The sequence below is a fragment of the Heptranchias perlo genome, chromosome 31 (assembly GCF_035084215.1).
Source record: "Heptranchias perlo isolate sHepPer1 chromosome 31, sHepPer1.hap1, whole genome shotgun sequence".
Classification (NCBI taxonomy): Eukaryota; Metazoa; Chordata; class Chondrichthyes; order Hexanchiformes; family Hexanchidae; genus Heptranchias; species Heptranchias perlo.
Genome location: NC_090355.1, coordinates 20389585 through 20413212, shown reverse-complemented (window position 1 = coordinate 20413212; position 23628 = coordinate 20389585). Strand labels below are relative to the sequence as shown.

At 41.0% G+C, this 23628-nt stretch overlaps 1 protein-coding gene across 7 annotated transcripts in view; it reads right to left on the bottom strand.

The window, feature by feature from the left end:
- The window catches only part of LOC137300552 (serine/threonine-protein kinase Nek6-like), a 175376-nt gene that overhangs the window by 90499 nt on the left and 61249 nt on the right, over positions 1 to 23628 (bottom strand). For all 7 annotated transcript variants that reach the window (XM_067969694.1, XM_067969692.1, XM_067969695.1 and 4 more), the window contains one exon: positions 134 to 274. In XM_067969694.1, coding sequence (XP_067825795.1) covers positions 134 to 274 — 141 coding nt within the window. The remainder of the gene's footprint in view (positions 1 to 133; positions 275 to 23628) is intronic.

Sequence of the window (23628 nt, the reverse complement as noted above, 5' to 3'; positions counted from 1 at the left end):
AAGACTTCCGTCTTCTATATTGGATAGTCCTTGGCTGCTGCTTTACTCTGTATGAGAACACTGAATGTTTTATAACAGTGTAATCAGGTATTATTAATGAATTGCTGAGGTGTTTTATGGCAAATTCTCTTACCTGAACTTTTTTTAGTGCGACTGCTTTTCCATTATGAAGATAAGTCGCTCGATACACTTCACTGAACTGTCCCCGGCCAATTTTCTTCTCTATCCGGAAATCTGCCAGTCTGCTGTGATAGGTGAATGTTGGCATATGTCTCTGTTCAAGAGAAGAAAGTGCTCAGCACCATTCATTTCATCAACAAAGTGAGTACTTAAGTATAGACCTCGATGAATAAACATTCTCGAATTCACATTTATATTCAGAGTGCGGTTTGGGCACCATTTCATAATTAGTCTGGTTTAAGGTCCACAAATATAACTTTTTAACCATCAAAATCATTAAATGCTCCCCCAATGGCTCAGTTAGGGAATGCACTGCTCGTTGTGGAACTGAGTCATACATACAAGGAGGATCCCAGGTTTGATGGCCTTGTGTGTACTGAGTTTGTTCATATTAGCTGGGGTGGGTGGTAAGAGAACGGCGACTGACAGTGCTACTGGGCAAATCTGTGGATAAAATCACTTGAGAGGTCCTGCTCATGGTTGCTGTTACATAATGCTTGGCTCATCAAATTATTGTCAGATCCAAGTGCAGATTTGGGCCAGTGTAGGGAGCACACTGGCGGTGAGAGTAGAAAATTGTGTGCAAGTCAAGTTTAAAATTTAAAGAACAATTAAAGGGAAGTGTCATACTAGTGTGATGAAAATTCTGAAAGCCTTTGGAAAGTGTCAAGAGGCATCTCAATCCATCAGCAGCTTTTACCAAAGCTGAAGGGACAGGAGATTAAGAAATGACAGGCAAAATGAAGGGAAAGGAAAGCCTATGTGCTGGCACGTCTCCAGACAAATGACAGGGTAGCCCGGCATCTGACCCCCTGTTCGATGGCTGCTGAAGTGGAGGTGTTGCTGCATAAGCTGGTTACAAAGATTATCCTTTTATGGCACTCCAGGGCACTATCCCTATAAGTCCACATTGCAGCATATCTGGAAGGAGGTGGCAAGCAGGCTTGATGCTGCAGCTGGTCGGTACAACCACTGGCCGTGCCAGCCCTGTGATGCCTATTAGTACAGCGGATGGCGCAGTTCTGAATCTGGGCTTTCTGCTGATCTGGACCCTACGAAAATCATTGTCACTGACGTTGTCAGATACTTGCAATCACGCTTGGTCATTGACACTTGGTTGGTGAGACCATGGCGGGTTTAGCCAAATGGGATTTTCTGGCTTATGATCATCTTGGCATGCTTTATTTCATGCAGTTCTACATAAAGCACGACAAGCTCTGATTGGGGGTGCTTTTGAAAAACCATCCATCATAACAGTTAGTGGGTCCTTCACTAAGATCTGTATCATAAGGTCTGCCTTCAGAGTTGGAGCCTCCACATGCACTAATCATCTGCCAACATTAGGTATGTTCACCTGTCTGCAGATATGGGTATATAGGTGCTGTTAGGTAGGCACAGATTCCCTCTCGTGCAGTCCCATTTGCCTGGAATCCCTTTGATGGGCCTCTCCTTCCAGATAGGGTAATTCCCCATGGGAAATGCATTGTAATGGTACTGGGTAATTTAAAAAACAATTATTGGCACAGAGGCTTAAGAGAATCCAAGTATCAGCAAAAAGCAGGAGCTTAGCTCACTGGGAAAGTCGGGCACATGATTTTCTGATCATGGATGTGTACACCCAAATTTCTCATATAGTTCAATGGGCAAGGCTGGAAGCATGAAGATCGTAAACTGCCCCTCACCATTTGGGTCTAAACAGTTGACTATGGAACTGACACACACTCTCCCACAGGAAATCCTAACTTGTTTCAGAATGCAGATTCTAAGTGAAGATTGATGTGATGGATAATTTTACACAGAGGCAAATGTCAAATGATGTCTCATTTATTTATTTTTAACAGAGAGACAGATAAACAAAATCCCATGGACGCTGATCCGTGTGTTAGCATACGGAATTAAAAATAACCCCTCACCTTCCGAGAGCTAAAGTTGCTTCATTGGTATTCATCAGGTACCATTGTGGAGTTTTGCACTCAGAACAGTCAGAATCTACCTCACAGCCATGAGTAGGACAAGGTCCATTACAAACTAAAACCAATAATGTTATCACCACGTGGTCAGTGCAGGGAATGGACAAACACTATTTAGAACAAGAAATCACACAACTTCCCAAACAAAGTCATGCCGGTTTTAAAAGGGACACACCCTTGCTTGTATGTGCTTGAAAACTAGAGTTGAAATTCTTCACAACTGTTAACCATATTAGGTTTAAGAAGATGGCTTAAAAGAACTGGGCTGGAATTTCCTGGATCATACTTACGCTGAAATTTCCACCCATTTTACGTCGATCTTGCCAAGATTTCCTGGGAATCTTAGCATATGCGGGAATGTAAAAACTGTCGTAAAAGAAGCGGAAATCAGCGTAAACAATCGGACCTGAGGGAAGCACAGAATGTATGCCATCTTCCTTCTTTATTTTATTGATGTCATGAAAATTAAAGTTTGAAGCCATCAAATCGTCATTTATGCACATTAAGCACAGCATATTTAAGAAAAATTGTGGAAGCTTTTCCTTTTTTAATACAACAGACTCTTATGCCATAAAATAGCATTCAAAGATATAGAAAATACAGTGTAGGTCTCAGTGAGGAGAATTTTTAAAAACTTTAAAAATTTGTTTTAAAACACCAGAAATAGTGACTTCAGGTCCTGTTGCACCTAAATCTTTGGGCGTAAATGCAGGAAACTCGTGTTCTCAGGTCTTCTGCATTGGGGGAGGGAGGGGAGCTATACTCATGGGCCAAATGGGGGTTTTGGTGGACGTAACTCGGGAGAGACACAAAGGATCAAGGAAAATTGTGTGTAGCAATGTTTCGGAGCAAAACTGGCATTAATCAGTTATGCGCAAAATTCCTGGGTAACAAACGCTGTAGCTCTGCCCTTACGCTATCGTTACGCCGAAACTTTCTAGGAAATCCCGGGCCAGTATTTAAAATAGTCAAGGCCTTTCAGATTGAAACTAGCATAATTGGTGAAGTAGAAATTCTTAAATGAATTATGTAATTGTTAACCTCATTTGTAAAATAGCACTTTCTATATAGATGTATTCACAGTGCGATAAGATTGATTACCAACCACTCGAGACTGTATACTTGTGGAAGTCAATGGGACCTCACAGATGACTTGGTGCTTAAAAACATTATAGCCTTTGGTAGGTGCTGGTATGAGAGGGAATTATGTTGCCATGAAAGTTTTCTCAGTTAGAAACCTCAAATAAAAGTAACTTTTGATGCATTTCATAAACAATGATAGTTATTGGAGTGGATTGTGTTAATCTTAAATACAATTCTCACAATAAACATGACAACTGCTGTCAGGCTAATATATTTTACAGTACACATGAGAATTTCAAACCTCAGTGGTCTCCTCTTCTGGCTATAATGTGGTTCAAGTAATAAATTAAATAACCATTCTATCACCTTAAAAGCAGACTCCTGTGATTTTGAAACCTCTTGTGTACTATAAAATAGGCTGGGCCCAACAACCAGAATCGCCTGCCACTACCTAAATGAAATATCGTTGGATTGCTACTGATGATAATTTCCAGAAGATTGACATTTATTAATCACAGGCTGACCATTACAATAACTTTGCATTGGTTTTGTATCCCACATAGCTGCCGTATAATGTAACAGTTTATATCTCTATTTCTTCTCAGTTCAGAGCAGCACGAATACAAGTGACTCAAACATATTACTAAGTGACAAGTTATTGGCCAGCCCACAGGTTGAATATTTTTCAAGAATTTTTCTCTTGATTTATGCTCTTGATAATGAAAGTCACCATGAAGCACATCCGCAGAGGTAGAGCAGTTTGAAGAGAGAGCATCGGTCCTTTGATATCATTATATTTCATGGATGTTACAGGGCCACTTTCATAATCAAATCCCATTGAACATGTTCAACTCTCACTGGTTTGCTCTTGAACCATGAAGGAAATAGTTCAAATTCAGACTCAAGCAACAAAAAGTCAAAACATTACTACCTGGAACACTGACAGTATTAACCGTTTGGGTGTGTTTATTTATTGGAGTAGAGTGTTCGAGTGATAAATACGTTTGAAGATTTCCTTTCAGGGTTATTCCTATTTCTTTTAAATGCAAAATTAACTCACAATATATTAAGCGCACAACTCGTGAAACAGCGACACAATTAACATCTGATTGCATAAAACTGTTCTGAATCTGAATTAGCAAAGTTCAGAATTGCCCAAAGTCAGATTGATTTTGAGTTCAGATTTTGCTCTGAGTTCATTAATACTTTGCTGCATTATACGAAAATGTGAATCGATCAGGACACCTTGCACATCCTGAGATTGTGTTACAGCCTTGCAATGCATTCTCAGTCATCTTTTTTCCTGTTTTACCGTCTTACTCTAATAAGCTACAGTGTAAGGAATCTTACAACACCAGGTGATAGTCCAACAATTTTATTTTAAAATCACAAGCTTTCGGAGATTATCTCCTTCGTCAGGTGAGTGAGTGAATGAGAGGTTCTCAAATCGCAGATATGCGATTTGAGAACCTCTCATTCACTCACTCACCTGACGAAAGAGATAATCTCCGAAAGCTTGTGATTTTAAAATAAAATTGTTGGACTATAACCTGCTGTTGTAAGATTCCTTACATTTGTCCACCCCAGTCCATCACCGGCATCTCCACATCAAAGCTACAGTGTGGCAGGGCTTACAATGTATTGTTGTCCTCTTTAAATTTTTTGTAGATTGCAACTTTTGCTGAATAAACTGAAAGCTGCTAACTGACTGATTAATATTCAATTAAATTAGTCATCAAGTCAAAGATACACCACAACAATCATTGCTTGTCAGTAATAGTTAGTCTTACACCAGGTATAAAGAATGCACGATTGATCCTGGTGGGAGGGGAGGACATACATTGCACATTGCACGCTCCCTGCATCCAGGCACCAAATGTCCTCAGATCAGTTGCACCGGTGTAAGTGCGGCACAGCGGGTGTCACTAACCTTCCGTCCTGACCCATGCTTCAGGGTTGGGTTATGTTACTTAAATATCTTTGATGGGTGCCCGCACAATTATGGTTCCATCTTGGGTGCCCACAGAGGGCATAGGCTGCAGCACATGGGCTGGCTGCTAAAGGTTTGATCATTTCCAATCATCAGGCCCCTTTGTAAGAGGGGCAATGTTAAAAAATGCAACGACTCAGTTCTAGGGTCTCCAGGCCAGGACCCCAGACTGCAGACCCCCATGGGACCCCACTTCCTCCCGTAAAATGACCTCAACACTAGCTTCGTCCTGGTGTCCAGATCACTGGGCAGAATGAGGGCGGGTGTCAATGTAATTCCAGCAGGGGAAAGCCCACACACCCGCTAGCCTCGTCCCCTGCGACGTCAGAAGCCATGTTTAGGGCTGAGGGAAGTTCCACCTGCCCCAGACCCCAATAGAAATTCTTGCCGTCTGCTCTTCTGGGTGGAGAGCTAGTGTTTCTGAGCCCTTAGGCCCCATTGGGCCTCTTGCGCTCGACTTAACCCCCCCCCCCATTAAGCTTCAAGCCCCAAGGAAATTTGGGGCCATTGTTCGTATGCTACGATAGCAAGACTCGATCTTGCTTTTTAGAGTAATATTCCAGTTTTTTAAGCGTCAACTCGCTTTCTTAGATTACAATAGCTAGTAGAAGCTCAAATATCTAGGACGTCACTTAAATACCTCCAAGATTAGCCTAAGATAGAGTGTAGTAGTGCAGTATATAAGTTGCCGTCATAAAGATTGAAATCAGTCCGAAACAAATACTAGGTTATGAATAAGAAACAGTCTCAAATAAAGGCCAGCTTACTATAGGAGATGAAAAACTATTCACTTATTTATTTCTCATTTAAGTATAATTCCGAATAACTAGATCTGGAGAATATTTACCATTCTGATCACTCTTTCTGGCACTAACCGGAGACACTTAGGGGCGTGTTTAGTGTTTCGATTTTGCAGTCATGTCTGCCTGCCATGTTGGAATTAATGCTTGGTGACGCTGAGACACACTGTCTGATGTATTCTGGCATTCAGCAAGACCACAGCTGCACATTTACATATGCAATGACCTAGATTTGCATTCTCCATCACAGCCCATCAGGCCTAATTAAAGTAATATAGCTATCAAAGGGCGAGATAATACCATTACCTCCGAAGCTCAGGCTCAGGTCAGGCATCGAAATAACAACAAACTGCCTCATTTCATTAGTCCGACCCACCTTCACCGTGGCCCATTATCAGATTACTCGTGATATTTAACATGTGTACATTTATTACTAAACATTATTCCCCACTTAAGGCAGATTATAATTTTTACAGAATTTTTGTTCAAACAAGCACACAATTGTAAGTATTTAATTTTTAATTAATATTCTCCCCAGAGGCGTAATGTGAAGCTGGTTTGCAGGTTTCGGGAGACAAGGTAATGCAGTGGTTGGAAATGATGCTTTACCTCTAAGGGCCTGAGTTCAGATGTCGGAGCGGTCAAGGGGCCATTATGGAGGAGCACTGGATAGTCAGAAAAATAAATAACTCATACTGAAGAGCAGAGGTTGGAACTTGCAGCACATACCCCAGAACTATGACTTAGTTATTAAGAATATTTAGTCAGGGAGGTCCTGTAGACATTTAAAGACTCCTAATTATATCAGCACAATAAATAAATTAAAAAGCCAAAACAATCAACCAGCACATATGCAGCACTAAGCGTAGGTGAACTGGGGTCTGAATGTGAAAAATGGGCATCTAAATCCTCAGCACAGCAGATGCCAACACATCATAAGCACCGAAAGTATTTACTGTACGTTGTACATATGCTTAGGAATTTACATAAAATCAATTGAGGACTGAGCCCCTGATGAGTGGCCCAGCAAGCTCGTTTAGAAAACGTCTACAGCAGTGTGCACAGCCCTGATGCTCCTAACACCCAGAAGAACTGGCAGCATCTTGAATTAAAGAGATTAATTCTACTGAGCAACCGTCAACAGTAAGAGGGAGTTTTTTTCAAGTGGATTTTTCAAATCGTGCAAAGTTTTAGCTCTGCTGGATATCCTATTTTAACCCTTAGGACACTGTGGCCTAGAAATTGGTCCTCGCCAGCCGGCCGAACGATCCCTGCGCCAAAACTGGTTGGCCCAAGGCACACCTGATATTGGGCCTCAGGCCTCATTTACACGAGATCGGCGATCTGCAGACCCCTGTTGGGCATTCCCGGGCTGTTCACCGGAGAAGGAGATTTCAGGGAACTGTGTCACTGGCAGGGGCCCTCAGGTAGGTCCTGGGAAAGGGGGAAATCAGGAGAGGGAGGGCAATCGGGAGAGATGGGGGGGCGGGGGTGAGGTGATGGGACGGTGCTGGAAATGGTTTTCCACACTCCTACTTCTCCTGGCTTCACAATCACGTATGTTTTTTAAAAAACATACTTTTTTGGTGGCGATCTCCAGCGGTCCCTTTAAGGAGCACTGGTTAGGTTGCTTGTAGGCCGAGGGCTAGCTGCGTTAAGAGCAGCCCAATTTTGCAAAGTGGCACCTTTTTGCATATGCAAAGGGCCTAACACCTGTTTCAGGCACAGACCCTGGACACTTCTTTTTCTGCCTTTATCAATATAGCGGGCGGCGCACATCCAATGCGTAATAAGCACACAAGCCCTGCCCGCCATATTGGATGCTTAGGCACCCATTTTGCACCTGCAAAACGTGCGTGACGCCAAATTTCTAGGCCTCTATGCCTGAAGCCTTTTATGTTTTATCAGATATTAAATCTAATTTTTTATTTGTTAATTTATGAGACTGAACATCGTATCATTAAAGAGAGTGCAGGGAAAAATTCATTTGAAATTCATTATGGTCCTCCAAGTAAAGTTAAAAATTTTTTTTTTAAAAACTGTTACTTTGATGCAAAATGCTATGCACTGCTAAAAGAAAAATGTGTAAAGACTGCAACTCCCTGCAGGTTTTGGCGGGATACACTTAGGAGCTGTTAGCAATTACTGCGTAAACAAGGGACCTTCGTGCCAATCCATAGTGAGGCCCCTTTTGCAGGTCTGCATTTTCTTTCTTCTTTCTCCTTTTCTTCCTCTGTTTTTTTCTTTGTCTCTTTTTGCTATTTCTTTCTCCGCCGTTCCTCATTGTTTCTTTTCCTTTCCGGTTCCTCTGTCCCTATTTTTCCCTTTTTGCTGCAGTGGACGGGGTAATTATATATAAAACAAAAAAAGTGGCACAGCAAGAAAAAGAAACATGACTGTACATGTGTACAAAAATAATGTCACCCCCAGCACACAAAGCTACTGGGCCAACCTTTTCCTTCCAATACTGACTCCTAAAACCATCACCGGGAATAGATGTACATGTTTTTCCCAGAATCTGTGTTGGATAGTTGACGTACTGAAGTGCAGAATTAATGGACAGCATGGCCCCTAAATAGGGTATCTATCAGCCAGTGTGGCCTTCGTTCAGGTGAAGGCTTTTCAATTAGTTACATACAAACATGTACGTGAGTGCATGCTGACAATTTTTTACCTTATTCTTTGCAAGTGAGGCCTCACAGGACAAATTATTGACTGCTCCTGTCCATCTAGCCCCAACTTTAATGGGGGGGGGGGGGAGTCTGGCGTGCAGGAGCTAGGGCATGAGAGAAGCCATTTTAACTCCCAGCCCTCATTTAAATTCAGCATCGTTGACTTCCGCCCAAAGCCGGCGGCAATGACGTAGGGGCCGGCGGGCAGGAGTGGGATTTCAGGCGGCAGGAGGCCTGAGGGAACAGTCCCCGGCAGTCAGGTGAGTTGATCGGGGAGAGGGTCGGGGTTGTGCAGTCGTGGGAGGGTGCAGCCCGGGGCAGACTAACACTCCTGCTCCTCCCTAGTCCACAAGGAAACGGTAAAAATAATGTAAAGAAATTTGCCTGGGCCTCTTCTGGCTCCATTCCTGCTTGATGCCAGGTTTGGCTGGCGACTCTGGGAGTGTACATGCTTTGTGCAGCTCTTGGTTAAAATCGCGTTGGGGTCCGATTTATAGCATCGCCTATAACGTGGCGGGCAGTCTCGCGCTCTCGAAAAGCCAGAAGTTAAAATGGCGGGGCGGGGTGAATGCAGCAGGAACGCAGCGGGTAGCGCCCAGCCACCATCTTAACCCCTCGCCCATACCATTCGCGCTGGGTGGGCAGGGTCTGTCTCCAGTAGTTTCATATATTGTGTGTATTAAAGGAACAAAATAACTTCAAAAATTACATCAGCTGTACATTATGCACAATGAAATGTTGATATTGATTTTGGTGGTCCTCAATCATTTCAAACATCATGAAAACAAGATGTAAAGTCTAAATCTGTATAATAAAACTGTAGCAGTAGTGATGGCAGCAGCAGTAACAGTGATGTCAGAACAGTGTCAGTTACATGCACGCGCCCATATTATGGGATACTTATATTGCAGATTTGCTTCAAGAATAAGTTCTCCACATATGCGTTCTGATGCTGTAGAATAACCTGACCAGAATAACAGAAAAGTGAATGCAGGTGTGAAAGCCAGCACATGCGCCATTGTTCTTAAGTGGTGTTTTTGCAACTTTGTTTCTGACCACCAGCCTTCCCTAATAGCTGAGGAAAGTCTATACTCGTCACGGAGAGAAAAGGTGCACCTTTCTCGTATATGGATGGGTCAAGTCCACAGTGGTCTGGAAAGATGGCTGCCTCCATCTCTGGTGCCAATATACATATCTGGAGGCGCTGATATGAGGTTTAGGTTAATGTGGAGCCTCCAGAGGTAGTGATGCCACCAAATTTATTGCTTCCTCCTTTCCTCAAAGTTGGGACTGCAATGGGCAGAAGTGCTGTAAAATAAATGTTGGACCAAAATGTCCAGATCACTGGGATGCTCATCGAATCATAACATCTATATTGATTTTCAGCCTTCCATCAAGCTATTTATGTGCTATCACTAATTGCTTTATTGCTGTATTTATAAATTAACTACATTTACTCTTACCGTTGCCGTTAGTTTAAGCAAGTCATAGAATTTTCAAAATTCATCAATTTTTTTCACAGTTACTCTGAGAGGAGTCTGACAAAGTTTGTTGAATTCTTTGCTTTACGGCTGAACAACATAACAGGCTGGTATGTCCAGGATACACCGTCAGGCACTGCCATTGTGCAAACCCAAACACTTTTACCCTTCTGTATAACTGTTGCTGGAAAATGTTGACAATTAATAAATATGCATAGTTCAGAATTGCTCGCTAGTTCTCTGAAAACCAGAGAAAAAAGTCTTTCAAACTATTTTTATAGGTTGGTGTTATTTAGAGTAAAACTTCAGAAATAAATTTGTGGTCAAAATGCAGCTTTACATTTACAAATGATATACGTGACTGGGCTCCTCTCCTAGGGTGTAATAAACTTCAAATTACTTAGATGTTTTTCTAACATTCTCTTATTCAAATTGATGAGAAATGATCCAATTCAATAAAATCAGGCCTCCACCTATTACACCCATCGGAACCATTTGGAAGGGGGGAAGGAACAGCGGACAATATGGATCGAGTTTCATATCAGCTTCTGGTAAAAAAAATAGCCATTTGAGACATAGATTGCCATGTACAAGTTCCTGCAGGAAGGTTCTCGGATACGTGTAGGGTTGCCAACCCTCCAGGATTGACCCAAAGTCTCCAGGAATGACCTGGAGTCTCCAGGAATTATAGGTTATTCTCCAGGACACTGCTGTGAGCAATCCAGGAGAAAAGTCATTGGGGCCTTAAAAAATAGTATGTTTTCTTTTTTCATTTTCTTTGAACACTTTTGTTTTATTAGTTATAAAAATATTGGAGATGGGCAAAAAAGGCTGTTTGACTGACAATCAAGAATCATCTAATCAGAAAACAAAGAGTCTGTTTGCTTTCCAATTGGTGTGGGAAGGTGGGACACTGCGAGGATGGATGTGACAGATGACGTGGGGGTGGGGTACTTGGAGGCAGAAACCTCCAGGAATACATCCAGCCAGAGTTGGCAACCCTAGATATGTGGCATCAACAGGGGTTTCAGTGTTTTACCCAATAACCTGAAAACTGATTTAAAAATCCATAAAATCGCAGCACACATTCTCTTCTCTACATAACATTTCCACATACGTTTTAAGTGTCTACTTTGGGCATGAGCAAAGTAGTCAGCATGCCGCCAGATTGTGACAAAGACATCGGATTGGTGGCTTGTTTGCATTGAAAACATTTCAACTTCTTTTTGCAAGATATCACTGAGATTACTAGAGCTGTCTGATCAGTTACAGTCGACTTGGCTAAATATTTCTTCAAAGAGTAATCTTGTTGCTTGAACCCACAGACAGAACAGAAAAATAGGACATTTTGTGGGACTGTGATATTCTGCGGAAAAAATTAACAAAGTAAGGGGGCCCTGCTGTAGCGGAACTTTGCCATTACTACTGCCGTCAAAAAGCACTTGTATTCACATTACTTTAGCTGAGTTTTGCCCAGAATACCATTGGCCCACAAGATAATATTGTGGAGATGAAGAATACGGGCCCGAAATTCCTGGAACTAGGAGGGAGGGGAGCAGGCGGGCTAGAATTTGGGGCGGGACCCAGATTTGCCAGGTCTCCGCTTTTTTGTTTAAGTTGTTCAATTCTGCTATAAGTGGGGACGGACACCTCTTGCATCTGCCACCCCCTACCCCCTCCTCCCATGTGAACATCACCAGAATGATGCCATCCATCAAAAGCCCCACCAGTTCCACCTCCATTGCTCCAACACTAAGTATGTTTGCATGACGCAGGTGTACTTGCATCTCAGAGCCAGATGCTGTCAGAAGTGAGGCCAAAGCCTCTTTGAATGACGACTATCAATTGCAGAGCAAGGTGCTGCTTGTAAAATTTCAGGGCTGCTAGTAGCAGATGAAGGGAATGTATGACACAGCCACAAATATACCAAACGACTGCAAATGCAGAATTCTGTAATACAGAGTGCAGTATTGTCTATAGGACTGTGTTTAGATTTTTAAAAAAGTTTATTTTTCCAAACCTCCCAAGAATAATTTTAGATAAGTTATCCCTTTGATAACCAACATTTTTAAAGGATTACATGCTGGAATCTTTAAACTCTGAAATTCCTTGTAAAGTAGAAAGAAAGATAAAAATGGAGCCCTAGAAATGTTGTTGACTTGTAGGCTATAGCAGGACATCTGAATCAATGCACAAAATGCTAATTATTTCCAGTCAGCCAGGAAGAAGAGTGCTTCAAAATAAGGGCACTTATGAGCAGCCAACATACACTACTGGGCCAAAAGGAAGTAAAAGCAAACATTGTTCCTTAAGTCACATCTTCAACAAAGAATTGGAGCTGCAGCCCTGATCACTTTACAGATGTTCTATTCAAGCTAAAATCAGTCACCGTTAACATTATTAACACATTGTAATCAGAAAAGATGAAGAAATGGAGGACTAGGAGACTGAGCTGCTCAACTTTTCCTAATTGTAAACAATTTTACAACACCAAGTTATAGTCCAACAATTTTATTTTAAAATCCACAAGCTTTCGGAGGCTTCCTGAGGAAGGAGGAAGCCTCCGAAAGCTTGTGGATTTTAAAATAAAATTGTTGGACTATAACTTGGTGTTGTAAAATTGTTTACAATTGTCAACCCCAGTCCATCACCAGCATCTCCACAACTTTTCCTAGAACATGCTTTCAATCATAGACAATTGAGATGAATTTCCCAGGATGTCACCTGGATTCCTGTTTCCATTGTTAATTGGGTCTTTTAGTTGCTGGTTAGGCTTTTCCCCAATACTGTTGTGTGGTGTTCATGGCTGAAAGCCAGTTTTCGTAAGCACCCTCAGGCTCCAATGAACCGAAAACCTAGGCCGCGTATAGGTTAGCATGGCAGGTTAACAAATAACTTGTGATTACTTGACAGCACACTGGATGTCCATCACTTTCTCTTGTCCCCTCCAAAAAGTGGAAAATAACATGCCGTGAGGCCAACATTTACAGGCTGAAACTACTTGGTCAAATTTATTTATAGGTCAAGCAACAGACAGCAAGCAAAATATACAGCAAGGTACTAATGCAGCACAGTACTTAAAAACAATAAAATAGAATCAGTGCAGCAGGGGTTAACTGATGCTAACTCCAGGTCATCCACAGAGTTCAGATCCCTTGCCAGAACTAAAGCTGAACAATCAGAGCAACCAGAGGTTTATGCCTGGATTCATTTTTCATGTACCAGTCATTTCCTTGAACATAAACAGATAGATTGAGAGTTTAACAGATCTCACATCTTGTGAGGTAAGCCATTAAGGTCTGGATGTTGCCGCTTCCTCCATACATTTCCCTTAACGACTCACCCTGCAGAAGGGTTAGATTTATCTATTCCACAGTAAATCAATCCACTTATGTTGACATTTTAAATAAATTAAGCCACCAAGTAATGCTTGACTTCATTGGCTTTTGAATAAAGACTGAACCAGCAGTGAAAACCCATGAAGGACATACTTTTTCATTTAAATATGTTGAATAGGCCTGATTGCATGCAGCCAGTCATGTGTCTAGCCAGCAATGCCTCGGAACGATGGGATACTCCCAAAGACATAACTGGTTGAAACCATTTCTAAACCAGATTTACACTCGCCATCTGACATCACATGAAACAAATACAGATATGTTCCTATGTGTCACAGTGTTATTCCAGGAACGTTGTTGGGAAAACTATCCCCTCCGTCTTTTATAATACGGGACAGAATAATCTTATTTGTGCTAAAAAAGCATCACATTATTGCTTTGTTTTTCAGTGATTTCATTGTGGCAAAGATGATGCTGAACATTCTCTCTCCAAGACGGGGGATCATATCCCTCTAACAGAAACCCATTATATCAGGCTCCTCTGATCAGTATACGGTGTTCTCATTGAAAGCCAAGGGAATAGTAACTGTAACTTGTTGACTGCGAAAAATGCAATGCACACAGCTCAGAAGCAGCTAGATGCTAAAAGCAGTTATGCTTTCGCTGGATAAAAAATATCTTTAGTTTTTTTTAAAAAGTTATTTTCCTTGTCTACAAATCAACATTCTCTGTGACTGCGCGATGGATTCTGACAGCAGCAAAAATAATTTATTGGACCTTCCATTTTGTATCCCAAGACTCAGTTTAAACTGAAAAAGTTTGCTTGTGGCTGCTGCCAGGGAATCTTCCCACACCAATACAATGACCGATTGAAGATTGATAATCAGCACTCCAGCATGGACAGGTCGTGAGATACGTCCTTAACACATCAACTATTAACACACTCCACTCGACTAATATATAGTGATAAACATAGTAAAAATTAACACACAAACTGAATTAGTTTGTAAAAATAGTGCTTACAGAAAATCTGAACTAGCACTGTGTGTTCGTATAAAAATACGACCTCTCAGTCCTTCAATGAATTTCCTTTCTTTTCTCACTTTTTGTTTCCTCCATTTTGTCTACAAAGAACTATTTCTCTAGAACGATTTGGAATGTTTATGCTCTGAACTGCAAATGGAGTGTGGCCAAGTTCACAGGCTGGTCCAATGCCAGCATAAAATTCCTACATGCCAGCAGAAAAGAGCATAACAAGCACCATGCCAGTTGAAAGAAACAATGGTTGGAAATATAAAAGGGGATGAGTTGGCAGGTTCAATTGAGTTTAAAACGTCTGTGGCAAAAACACAGCAAGGCCATAAATTCATGGATATACTGCAGTTGGACAGCCCAGCGTGACAGTTCTTGGAGAAATTGCAGGATGCTGCTCCAGTGCTGAAACTGATTTTCGATTTAATTGTTATTTCCAGCTTTATCAGTGCTGTGGGGCATTTTGCTCAACTTTATTTTGTATTTTCTGGCTTAAGCTGAAAACCCATTAAAGCTTCAAGATTCATCCCTTTGCGCCCCCCCGCCCCACCCACCGCGGCCACACATACTTTGTGTTTTCATTATTTTTCAAGGGAACGCATTAAAAGACTTATATTAAAACTTCAGTTATTTGGGGGTTGAATTTCTGCAGCATTTACTCCGTTACACTGGGTTTCTATGAATCTGCAGCAATACAGTAATCGATACCTGTATTTTTAAAACAAAACGTAAAACAAACTGGGAGCTCAGTGGTGCAGTATTGCCCATTCACCTCTGGGATCTGGTCCAGCCCAGATTAATAGGATGTAATTTCTCCCTCCCCCTTTCTGCTATCTGTAAGGGTTCTAAGTGAAATAAACTCTCACCAAGTTCCTAATGGGTGTAAAGTCCACTGCACAAAAGTGATTGTGTTTTGCTACAGATTTCATTCATGAAGATGGCCTTTGGTGGGAAATAGAAAAGTTTGCACAGTTGAGGCAGAGCAGAGGGAACTTTACTGGCTGGTCTGTACTGGACCCTGGATTGCTTGAAGGCGACAAATTTACCAAAAGTGCTGAAGTGGAGAGTGGTTGCCAGCCAGCTGGACTCCAGGTAAGTGGCAGGGAAGGGGTTTCGGGAGGGTCTCACGGGAGAGAAAGAGGGGGTGGGGAAAGGAGGAGTCTAGGACAGGGAGGGTTCCCACAAGGGCACAGCGGCTTCTTCTGGCTCCACGAAGCAAAGTTTTAGACTTTCCTGAACGGCCTCTTCTGTCTTCACATCAACTGCAGTCCAGCTTCTGCCCCGTGGGAAAGTTGAGGCGACTTTTCCTGCTCAGACCCTGGTTAAAATTGCATCAGGGTCCCACTGATGTAATAGGACCCCGATTTGCATAAATTTATCAGTCTCCCGCCTACTTTAGGTGGGCCCCTCCTCTGCCTGCAAAACCCTCCAGCTTAATATCGTAAATAGTTGAAATCTGAGCGGGTAAGTAGTCTGCTCGTTTTCAACTGCCCACCAGCCGGGTGTTGTAGGGTTAAAATTGACCCCAACTTCTGATGCCTAGACTGGGAGCTGCTCGAATCTTGAGTTTTGCAAGTTGATGGGTTACTTTGCCCTAAACCAGCTCTTCTCATACAGACTGAATTCTTGGGCAGAATAAGCATGATAAATTGATGTATAATAAAACCAAACTCAAGTTACATATCCTTAAAAAACAAAGCAAACATGTTCGCAATGTTTTGAGAAGCCAATCATTTTAATGAGTTCTTCCAAAATACAAACAAAACCATTTTGAGGTCATGCAGCTCAAATAACAAGTTAGTATAAACTGCAATTTTGTAGTCCTAGTACTGTGAGGCTTTAATAGTGAGGTCAATAGCGCAGGAGGGTCAAACAGGGTTCTCCAGGGGCTCGGAGGTGATAAATTGCCAGATCTCCATACCTTCTATGAAGCTTGAATCTGAAGTTCCAATTTTGGAACATAAAGATCAAAAGACTTTATTCAGCACTAACATATAAAATGAATTATTTCATTTCATTTCCGGTTTTATATTGTCGCTGTATTGTCCGCCTCTCTATCTCTCGCTCCACCTTTAAAATCCTTCTCAAAAACAATCTCATTGACCGAGTTTTCAGAAACCCCTCTAACCTCCGACTTCCTGCCATGGTATTCATTTCCTTACGCCTATCTGTGAAACGTCTCGGGATGATGCAGTGTGTTAACGGCACTGGACGAGATGTGTACAACATCACACACTTGTAGCTATTCAATTTTTTTTGGAATCTTGAGATGACACACACTTTTATTTGTACGGAATCTCCACACTCTACAAATCATAACAAATCAGTCAAATGTGTTCACCTACAGTGTTAACTTTTATTTCCACATTCTCTAAATAATGAGAGCATATCAAACTAGTAACAGTACATCAATGGATTTATTTTATGAGGATGGGAGATTCATGATTCACAAGCAAACTCCATTGGCGAATGATAAGGTCTTTCTCATAAGTAATTTAAAGACAATGACACCATTAATGGTGCAATATTCTATTTCCTACACATCTATTACTGGTTAAATGTGGGAAATGTACTAGATTTATTTCGGTTTTAGCAGAGTAATTTTATTAAATTAATTCGTATTTATAAAAGAAGATTGAAGTTGTAGTTTCCATGGTGATGATGTGGTCTGCTACATGTGTTTCTTTGACATCTGTGATACGAATGCTTTTTGAGGAGAGTTGGCTGTTGCTGTCAGTCAGAACATAAGAAGCAAAGAAGGAGGTGGGATGTGGGCTGGAGTGGGTGAAGTTATTCAAAGGGGTGCTCTTTTTAATCTGCCCCGAGTCAACTAAAAGTTGTTATATTCTTTTTGTCTTGGAGTTCAGGAGGAGATTTAGAAAGTTTTGGTAATGGTGCCGTGCACTACACAATAGAGATGTCGCTGTGTAATATTTCTATTTTTACTGCTGCAAGATATCATTAGAAGATATCGTGAACAGTTATATAATAAATCGGAAAATTGTAATCTTGTGTTTGCTGCAAACATTTTAGCCCACTCTACTTAAGACTGAATTTATATTCCACCAAGTCAAACGGCTCCCAAGTTTGCTCAGGGTTTGAAGAGCTGACTTGCACTCACACTTTCAACCTAATCTTTACTTTCTGGTGTTGAAATCATTTTAAGTTCTTTTGACTTTGATGGCTTGTAACTGACCGATTAAGTGCAGGGAAACAGATATATTATCAAAACAAGAGTTTTAACTTGCCATTATTCCAAATTGGTTTGATAGTGTTAGTAAAACTCTTGTATCATTTGTTCAATAGCAAATGTTACCTCAACCGATAACTTTGTACCTTTGACCCAAACTGCAGAAGACACTTACACTGCAGTATGAGATCTGCCATTCAGGTTTCGTGAAACTCCTACCTACTGGAGGTCTCACTCTGCTGCTCCAATGCAATCTGCAGTGAGATTCATTGGCTGATACCCTATTGACACCCTAGCTTTAGCATCACGATAAGTGTGTACCATCTACAGGATGCACTGCAGCAACTCGCCAAGGCTTCTTCGACAGCACCTCCCAAACCCACAACACCTAGAAGTACAAGAGCAGCAGGCACATGGGAACACCACCATCTGCACGTTCCCCTCCAAGTCACACACCATCCCGACTTGGAAATATATCGCTGTTCCTTCATCTTTGCTGGGTCAAAATCCTGGAACTCCCTACCTAGCAGCATTATGGGAGAACCTTCACCAGACGGACTGCAGCGGTTCAAGAAGGCGGCTCACCACCACCTTCTCAAGGGCAATTAGGGATGGGCGATAAATGCTGGCCTTGCCAGCGATGCCCACATCCCGAGAACGAATTTTAAAAAATGATAATGTGCACACCACTATCTCATTGTGTAAAAGTCCATATCCTAGTGTAAATGTATGTTAACTGGACTCTTTTTAGATGTCAGCCATGGCTCAGTGGTAGCACTCTCACCTTGGAGTCAGAAGATTGTGGGTTCAAGTCCCACTCCAGAGACTTGAGCACAAAATCTAGGCTGACACTCCCAGTGCAGTACTAAGGGAGAGCTGCACTGTTGGAGGTGATGTCTTTCAGATGAGACATCCGGCCTCTTAAGTACACGTAAAAGATCCTATGGCACTATTTCAAAGAAGAGCAGCATAGTTCTCCCCAGTGTCCTGGCCATTATTTATCCTTCAACCAACACTTAAAAAAAAAAGAATTATATGGACATATAATTGCTATGTGCAAATTGGCTGCTGTGTTTCCCTACATTAAACAGTGACTGCACTTCATTGGTTGAAAAGCACTTTGGGACGTACTGAGGTTGTGAATGGCGCTATATAAATGCAAGTTCTTTCATTTTAAGTGTATGTGCTATCTGCTAGCTGTAAACTCAAGACGTGTGCAGTTTTTGTGTTACTTTTAATTTCAAATTTCTCACCCATTCATTTCTGTGGAAATCTGTTGTATATAAAATAAGAACACTCTTCCATTCAATGTTCAGACCTTGTGCCAAGGAATAATTCAATGATTTCACAGTAAGACTGGAGAAGATTAATTAGGAACTAAAACTGGAAAGGGATAGAACAAACAAAAATGAAATGTTTTTAAGGATATGCTAGAAAGGGTGCAAATGAGATAGCTACCACACTAGAAGCAGAATAACAGACATGTGGGTTTAATTTCCTCAGTCCATTGTAATGACCAGTTAATGTGTTTGCATAAATTCCTGTCTGTGCTGTTCAATGTAGTCATTAACCTGTTTATTTTAAACTGGCTAGAACTGTGTACGAATACAGGAATCCAAATGCATTAATTGATGCGCTGAAAATAACAGAGAGACTAAATTAAATCCACTGGTTGGATAAATAAGGAATTACAGTAAGCACAAATGAATTCGAGAAACAGGGAAGGAGATTGGGAAAAAAAACGGGAAATGAGAAATGCCAAAAGAATAATCAAAACAGAGAACTGGGAAAGTAAATTGCTACAGGCATGGGGTGGGGGCGGGGGCGATTGAAAGAGATTCCTTAGATATGTTTGCAGGAAGCAAAGTATAAAAAAAATACAAATGGAGCCAGAGGTATGATATTGGACAGGCTATTAGTATGTCAAAACTATGAAATGATTTCTTCACAACTCTTTTCTCTATAGAAGATGTCAGTACTGTTCCCAAAGAAAAAGCATCTGAGTTGATAAAGGAAAGAATAGTCCATAACCAAGTGCTCGTTAAACTGGGAAATGCAATGGTAAGGTATTTGTAAGCTCATCGATAAATAGGTGGCTTCAGAGGACTGGAATAGAACAAGTGATGTACATCATTTGGAATTATAGAGTTGTTAACTTGATATCTATAATCTGGGTACTACCACTTTACTTTGTTATGTTAAATGTTAATTTTTCTACTGGAACCCACCTTTGTAAACATCTCACTCAAACCTTTTATACAATCCCAAATTATCCTATTAACAAGGTAAGGGAGCTGCATGTTTCCAAATAAATCCAGTTCTGCACAATAACTTGCATGTATTATTCCTCCTAAGTGAGTTCTCCAGCTTATACAATGTATAAAAGGTGGTAAAAATAAAGTGAATATAATCCAATCAAGAGGCAAGCTTCTAGTTCTAGTTTTGATTTCCTTGTAATGGACTCAGACAAAGTCCAATTATGCCAGAGGCCGAGGATTTCCCCCTTTATTACAGAGGGTCAGCGCTGGTAACAGAGACAGAAATCCTCCCTCACCCTAGTATGGACACAGAAAGTTGATTTTATCCTTATGCAATAATGATTTTGTTGTAAAAAGTTTGTTAGTCATTGTGACAGGGTAACTGAAGTGTTTTCTCTTAAGTGTCCTCACACCAACATGGTCAAAACATAAAAATGACCAGCCAGGTAGAGAAACAACCCCAGTTGCTCATTTAGGAGCTTCTTACCAATGAATTAACAGTGCACAATGGTGGTTGTGGGAATAATAGGACAGCAACAAAAGACGCAATGTATTTCACCACATAAACGCAGCACAAAAGGCAAACTAAGCTGATTGCTTTCAGTGTGTGTCAGAATCCAAATCTACTCAATGAATAATTAGAAATGCACAATTCTTAGAGCATTGACGGAAGAGTGACTTTTTTAAACTTAATGCCTTACATTTTAAGATCTATGGGACACAGCAGCTTTAAGCAGAGACTCTGAAATCTCTTTTTCATTCTCAGATGAGGCAGTGGTGTCAAGCACATCTGCCAATCAATAGCATCAAAGAACCAGGAGTTCATATCCTGAGGTCATAAGATATCACACTGAAAGTAGTGAGGAATTTGTCTATATCCCACACACATCTTTGAAAACTGTACTTCAATAAGACTTCTATTTAAAAACTTGGAAGAGTTGTTATGCGGCGTGTGGCCAGATATTTGAGAGCTGTGAGCCACCTGAAGGGGAAAGAGATGACAAGTACATCCAGTAGTAACAATGTAGTACTGCTGCAGAGCACCAATGTGGTAAATCACATTGCAGTGTATGGGCCCAATCCTGCACCTCTGCACTGCCAGTGCAGAACTGTGCTCTCAAGGAGTACAACATGGCCCACACCTTGTCATTTTCCACAACCAGGAAATCGCAGGCTGCTCGCCAATGATTTTCTTTCTGCACCAGGGGCGTGGGAGCTTAGAATTAGCTTTACATTCCTCCATTCATTAATTTTAGTGAAAAAAAGAAATGCATATACAGCAGCTCTTTATACTCACATAGAATCACAGAATGGTTATAGTACAGGAAGAGGCCATTCAGCCCGTTGATCCCAAATTAGCAAACCGAGGAAAATATAACCCCTGGTGAATCTACCAGATTGTTCTATATTCATATTTCATGACATGGTTCCATGTTCCTAGGATGTTAAGTGATATTTTTCTTCATTGTTTTCAACTTTCTTGAATGTATTTGCAAAAAATGATTTTTTTTTTTCGGGTAGGGGGGGAAACGTCTCTCAAAGAATTTATAATGGTGAGTCCCTCTTTAAGTAGAAATAAAATAAGTGTTCAAGGATTAATTTATTTTTCTCCTTTTTTGGACTTTTTCTCCCTTACTTCCTGCTGGGGTACAGGTCCATGGGTGCTGACAGACCATCAATTCCTCATCCAAATGGCCCTTCCTCATATATGAGCCTTGACAGTAAGTAACAACACAGGATAAATTGGATATGAAACCAGACACAAGATGCATGGCTAGAGCTATATGGTCTGAATTCTCATGTATGTGTTTTTATGATATAGTCCACCCTATAGGATATCATTACGTCTTATGTAGGGGGCAGAGCTAATGCTGCAACACTACACACAAATAAACTCTAAGCTTTTAAAATTTATCATTAAAGCCCATTACTCTCCAAAAATCACAATTGGAAATGTAACCTAGTTCGGAGGTTTGCATAATTGTTGTGACAGAGATCGAGATGTGTGATTCGATCATTTGCTCCTGAATGGTGCTGACCTCTACTTTGCACAGCTAGCCCCTGGCTCTGCAATCCGTAGGAACTATTGGTGCTGAGTGGAAGTCAGTGTCAGTTGTAAACAAAATGCGCAGTTCAGAGATCAGAGCGAACTGGGAGTAAACAACCCTCCATGTAAATGTGTGGCCCTCATATAAAGCCACACCTGACTGCATCTTGATCATTTTTGCTCAGAGAATAGATAGTTAATTTCTTGAATGTTTCATAAATTCATCCACATGCAACAGCAGAAACTGTAAAATGATACTGATGCCTTACAGCAATATGAGCTTCTGATACATAACTGGCTCCAGGATTACTTACACCCCTGTTCCATTGAATTTTATCTAATGAACGGAAACAAGTCATTTATTTTTGCACAACTTTTTACAGAGGTCGATCAAAAATGTGGAAACAATGAGAAATCCAATAGCAGAGATTTAGTATACATTCAAATATGGAATAGGGACCAACCACCATCTCAAAGTTTGAAAAAAATAAGTGCCTAATATCAATGTTACAAAGCAAAATGACATTACTCTAACAGCAACGCAATAAATTGATCTTTGTTTTAAGTTTATTTAATTCAAAGTTACACAATTATACGCTGCGAAGTTACTGTAAAGTTTTTCTGCATTTACAAGGAGGATGCATTGGTGTATTTGGGATTGTTGATATAATTGTGCACACATTGGGTTCGGTGGCTGTGTATCACAGAGGTGAGATGAGGAGAATTTTTTTCATGCAGCGAGTTATGATGATCTGGAATGTACTGTCTGAAAGGGTGGTGGAAGCAGATTCAATAGTAACAATCAAAAGGGAGTTGGATAAATACTTGAAGGGGAGAAAATTTCAGGGCCATGGGGAAAGATCAGGGGAGTGGGACTAATTGGATCGCTCTTTCAAAGAGCTGGTACAGGCACGGTGGGCTGAATGGCCTCCTTCTGTGCTGTAAGACTCTATGGTGTGGGGGATTTTTATACTTTGGTTTTACTGTAATGCAGTGTCTAAATTCTATTGCCAATCCCGAGGATATTTTGTAAATGCGGCTACAAATCCTTGTGTATGCTTAAAGGAGCAATTTACATAAATGGGGTGTAAACAAACCTAATAATTAAAAGCAATGATGCATATAATCCATAACAGGGTTAACGTCATCCCCCAACTGCATGAAGTCCTTCCTTCATAAAGAAATGAATAAAAATTGAAATGTTCATTTTGTTTTAATCTGCCCTGTTTCAGAGGTGCCTGTATTATGCCTTTTTTCTATATTTCGCTTCCTGGCTCTCCTCTGCCATGTGTTTTCAAATACCACCTCACTCTTTTATTTATTTTCTCTGGAGTCTATCTTGCTATTTTCTCTCCTGATTTAGTTGTTGTCTCTGCCATCTGTTCCACTGTTTATTGTGTTTGTTTCTCCGATCTTCCCTCTATTTATATTCCGTCTGCTTTGTTCCTGTTGTTTTTCACCAGCTCTCAACTCTCCTGGCTCGGTCTTGATTTAGAAAGGCTGCATTGCAATCTCCCCAGACTCCGACCTGCCTGTTTCACCACTCTGTCTCCCACTCTGACTAAACACTATGATGCTGGCAACAGC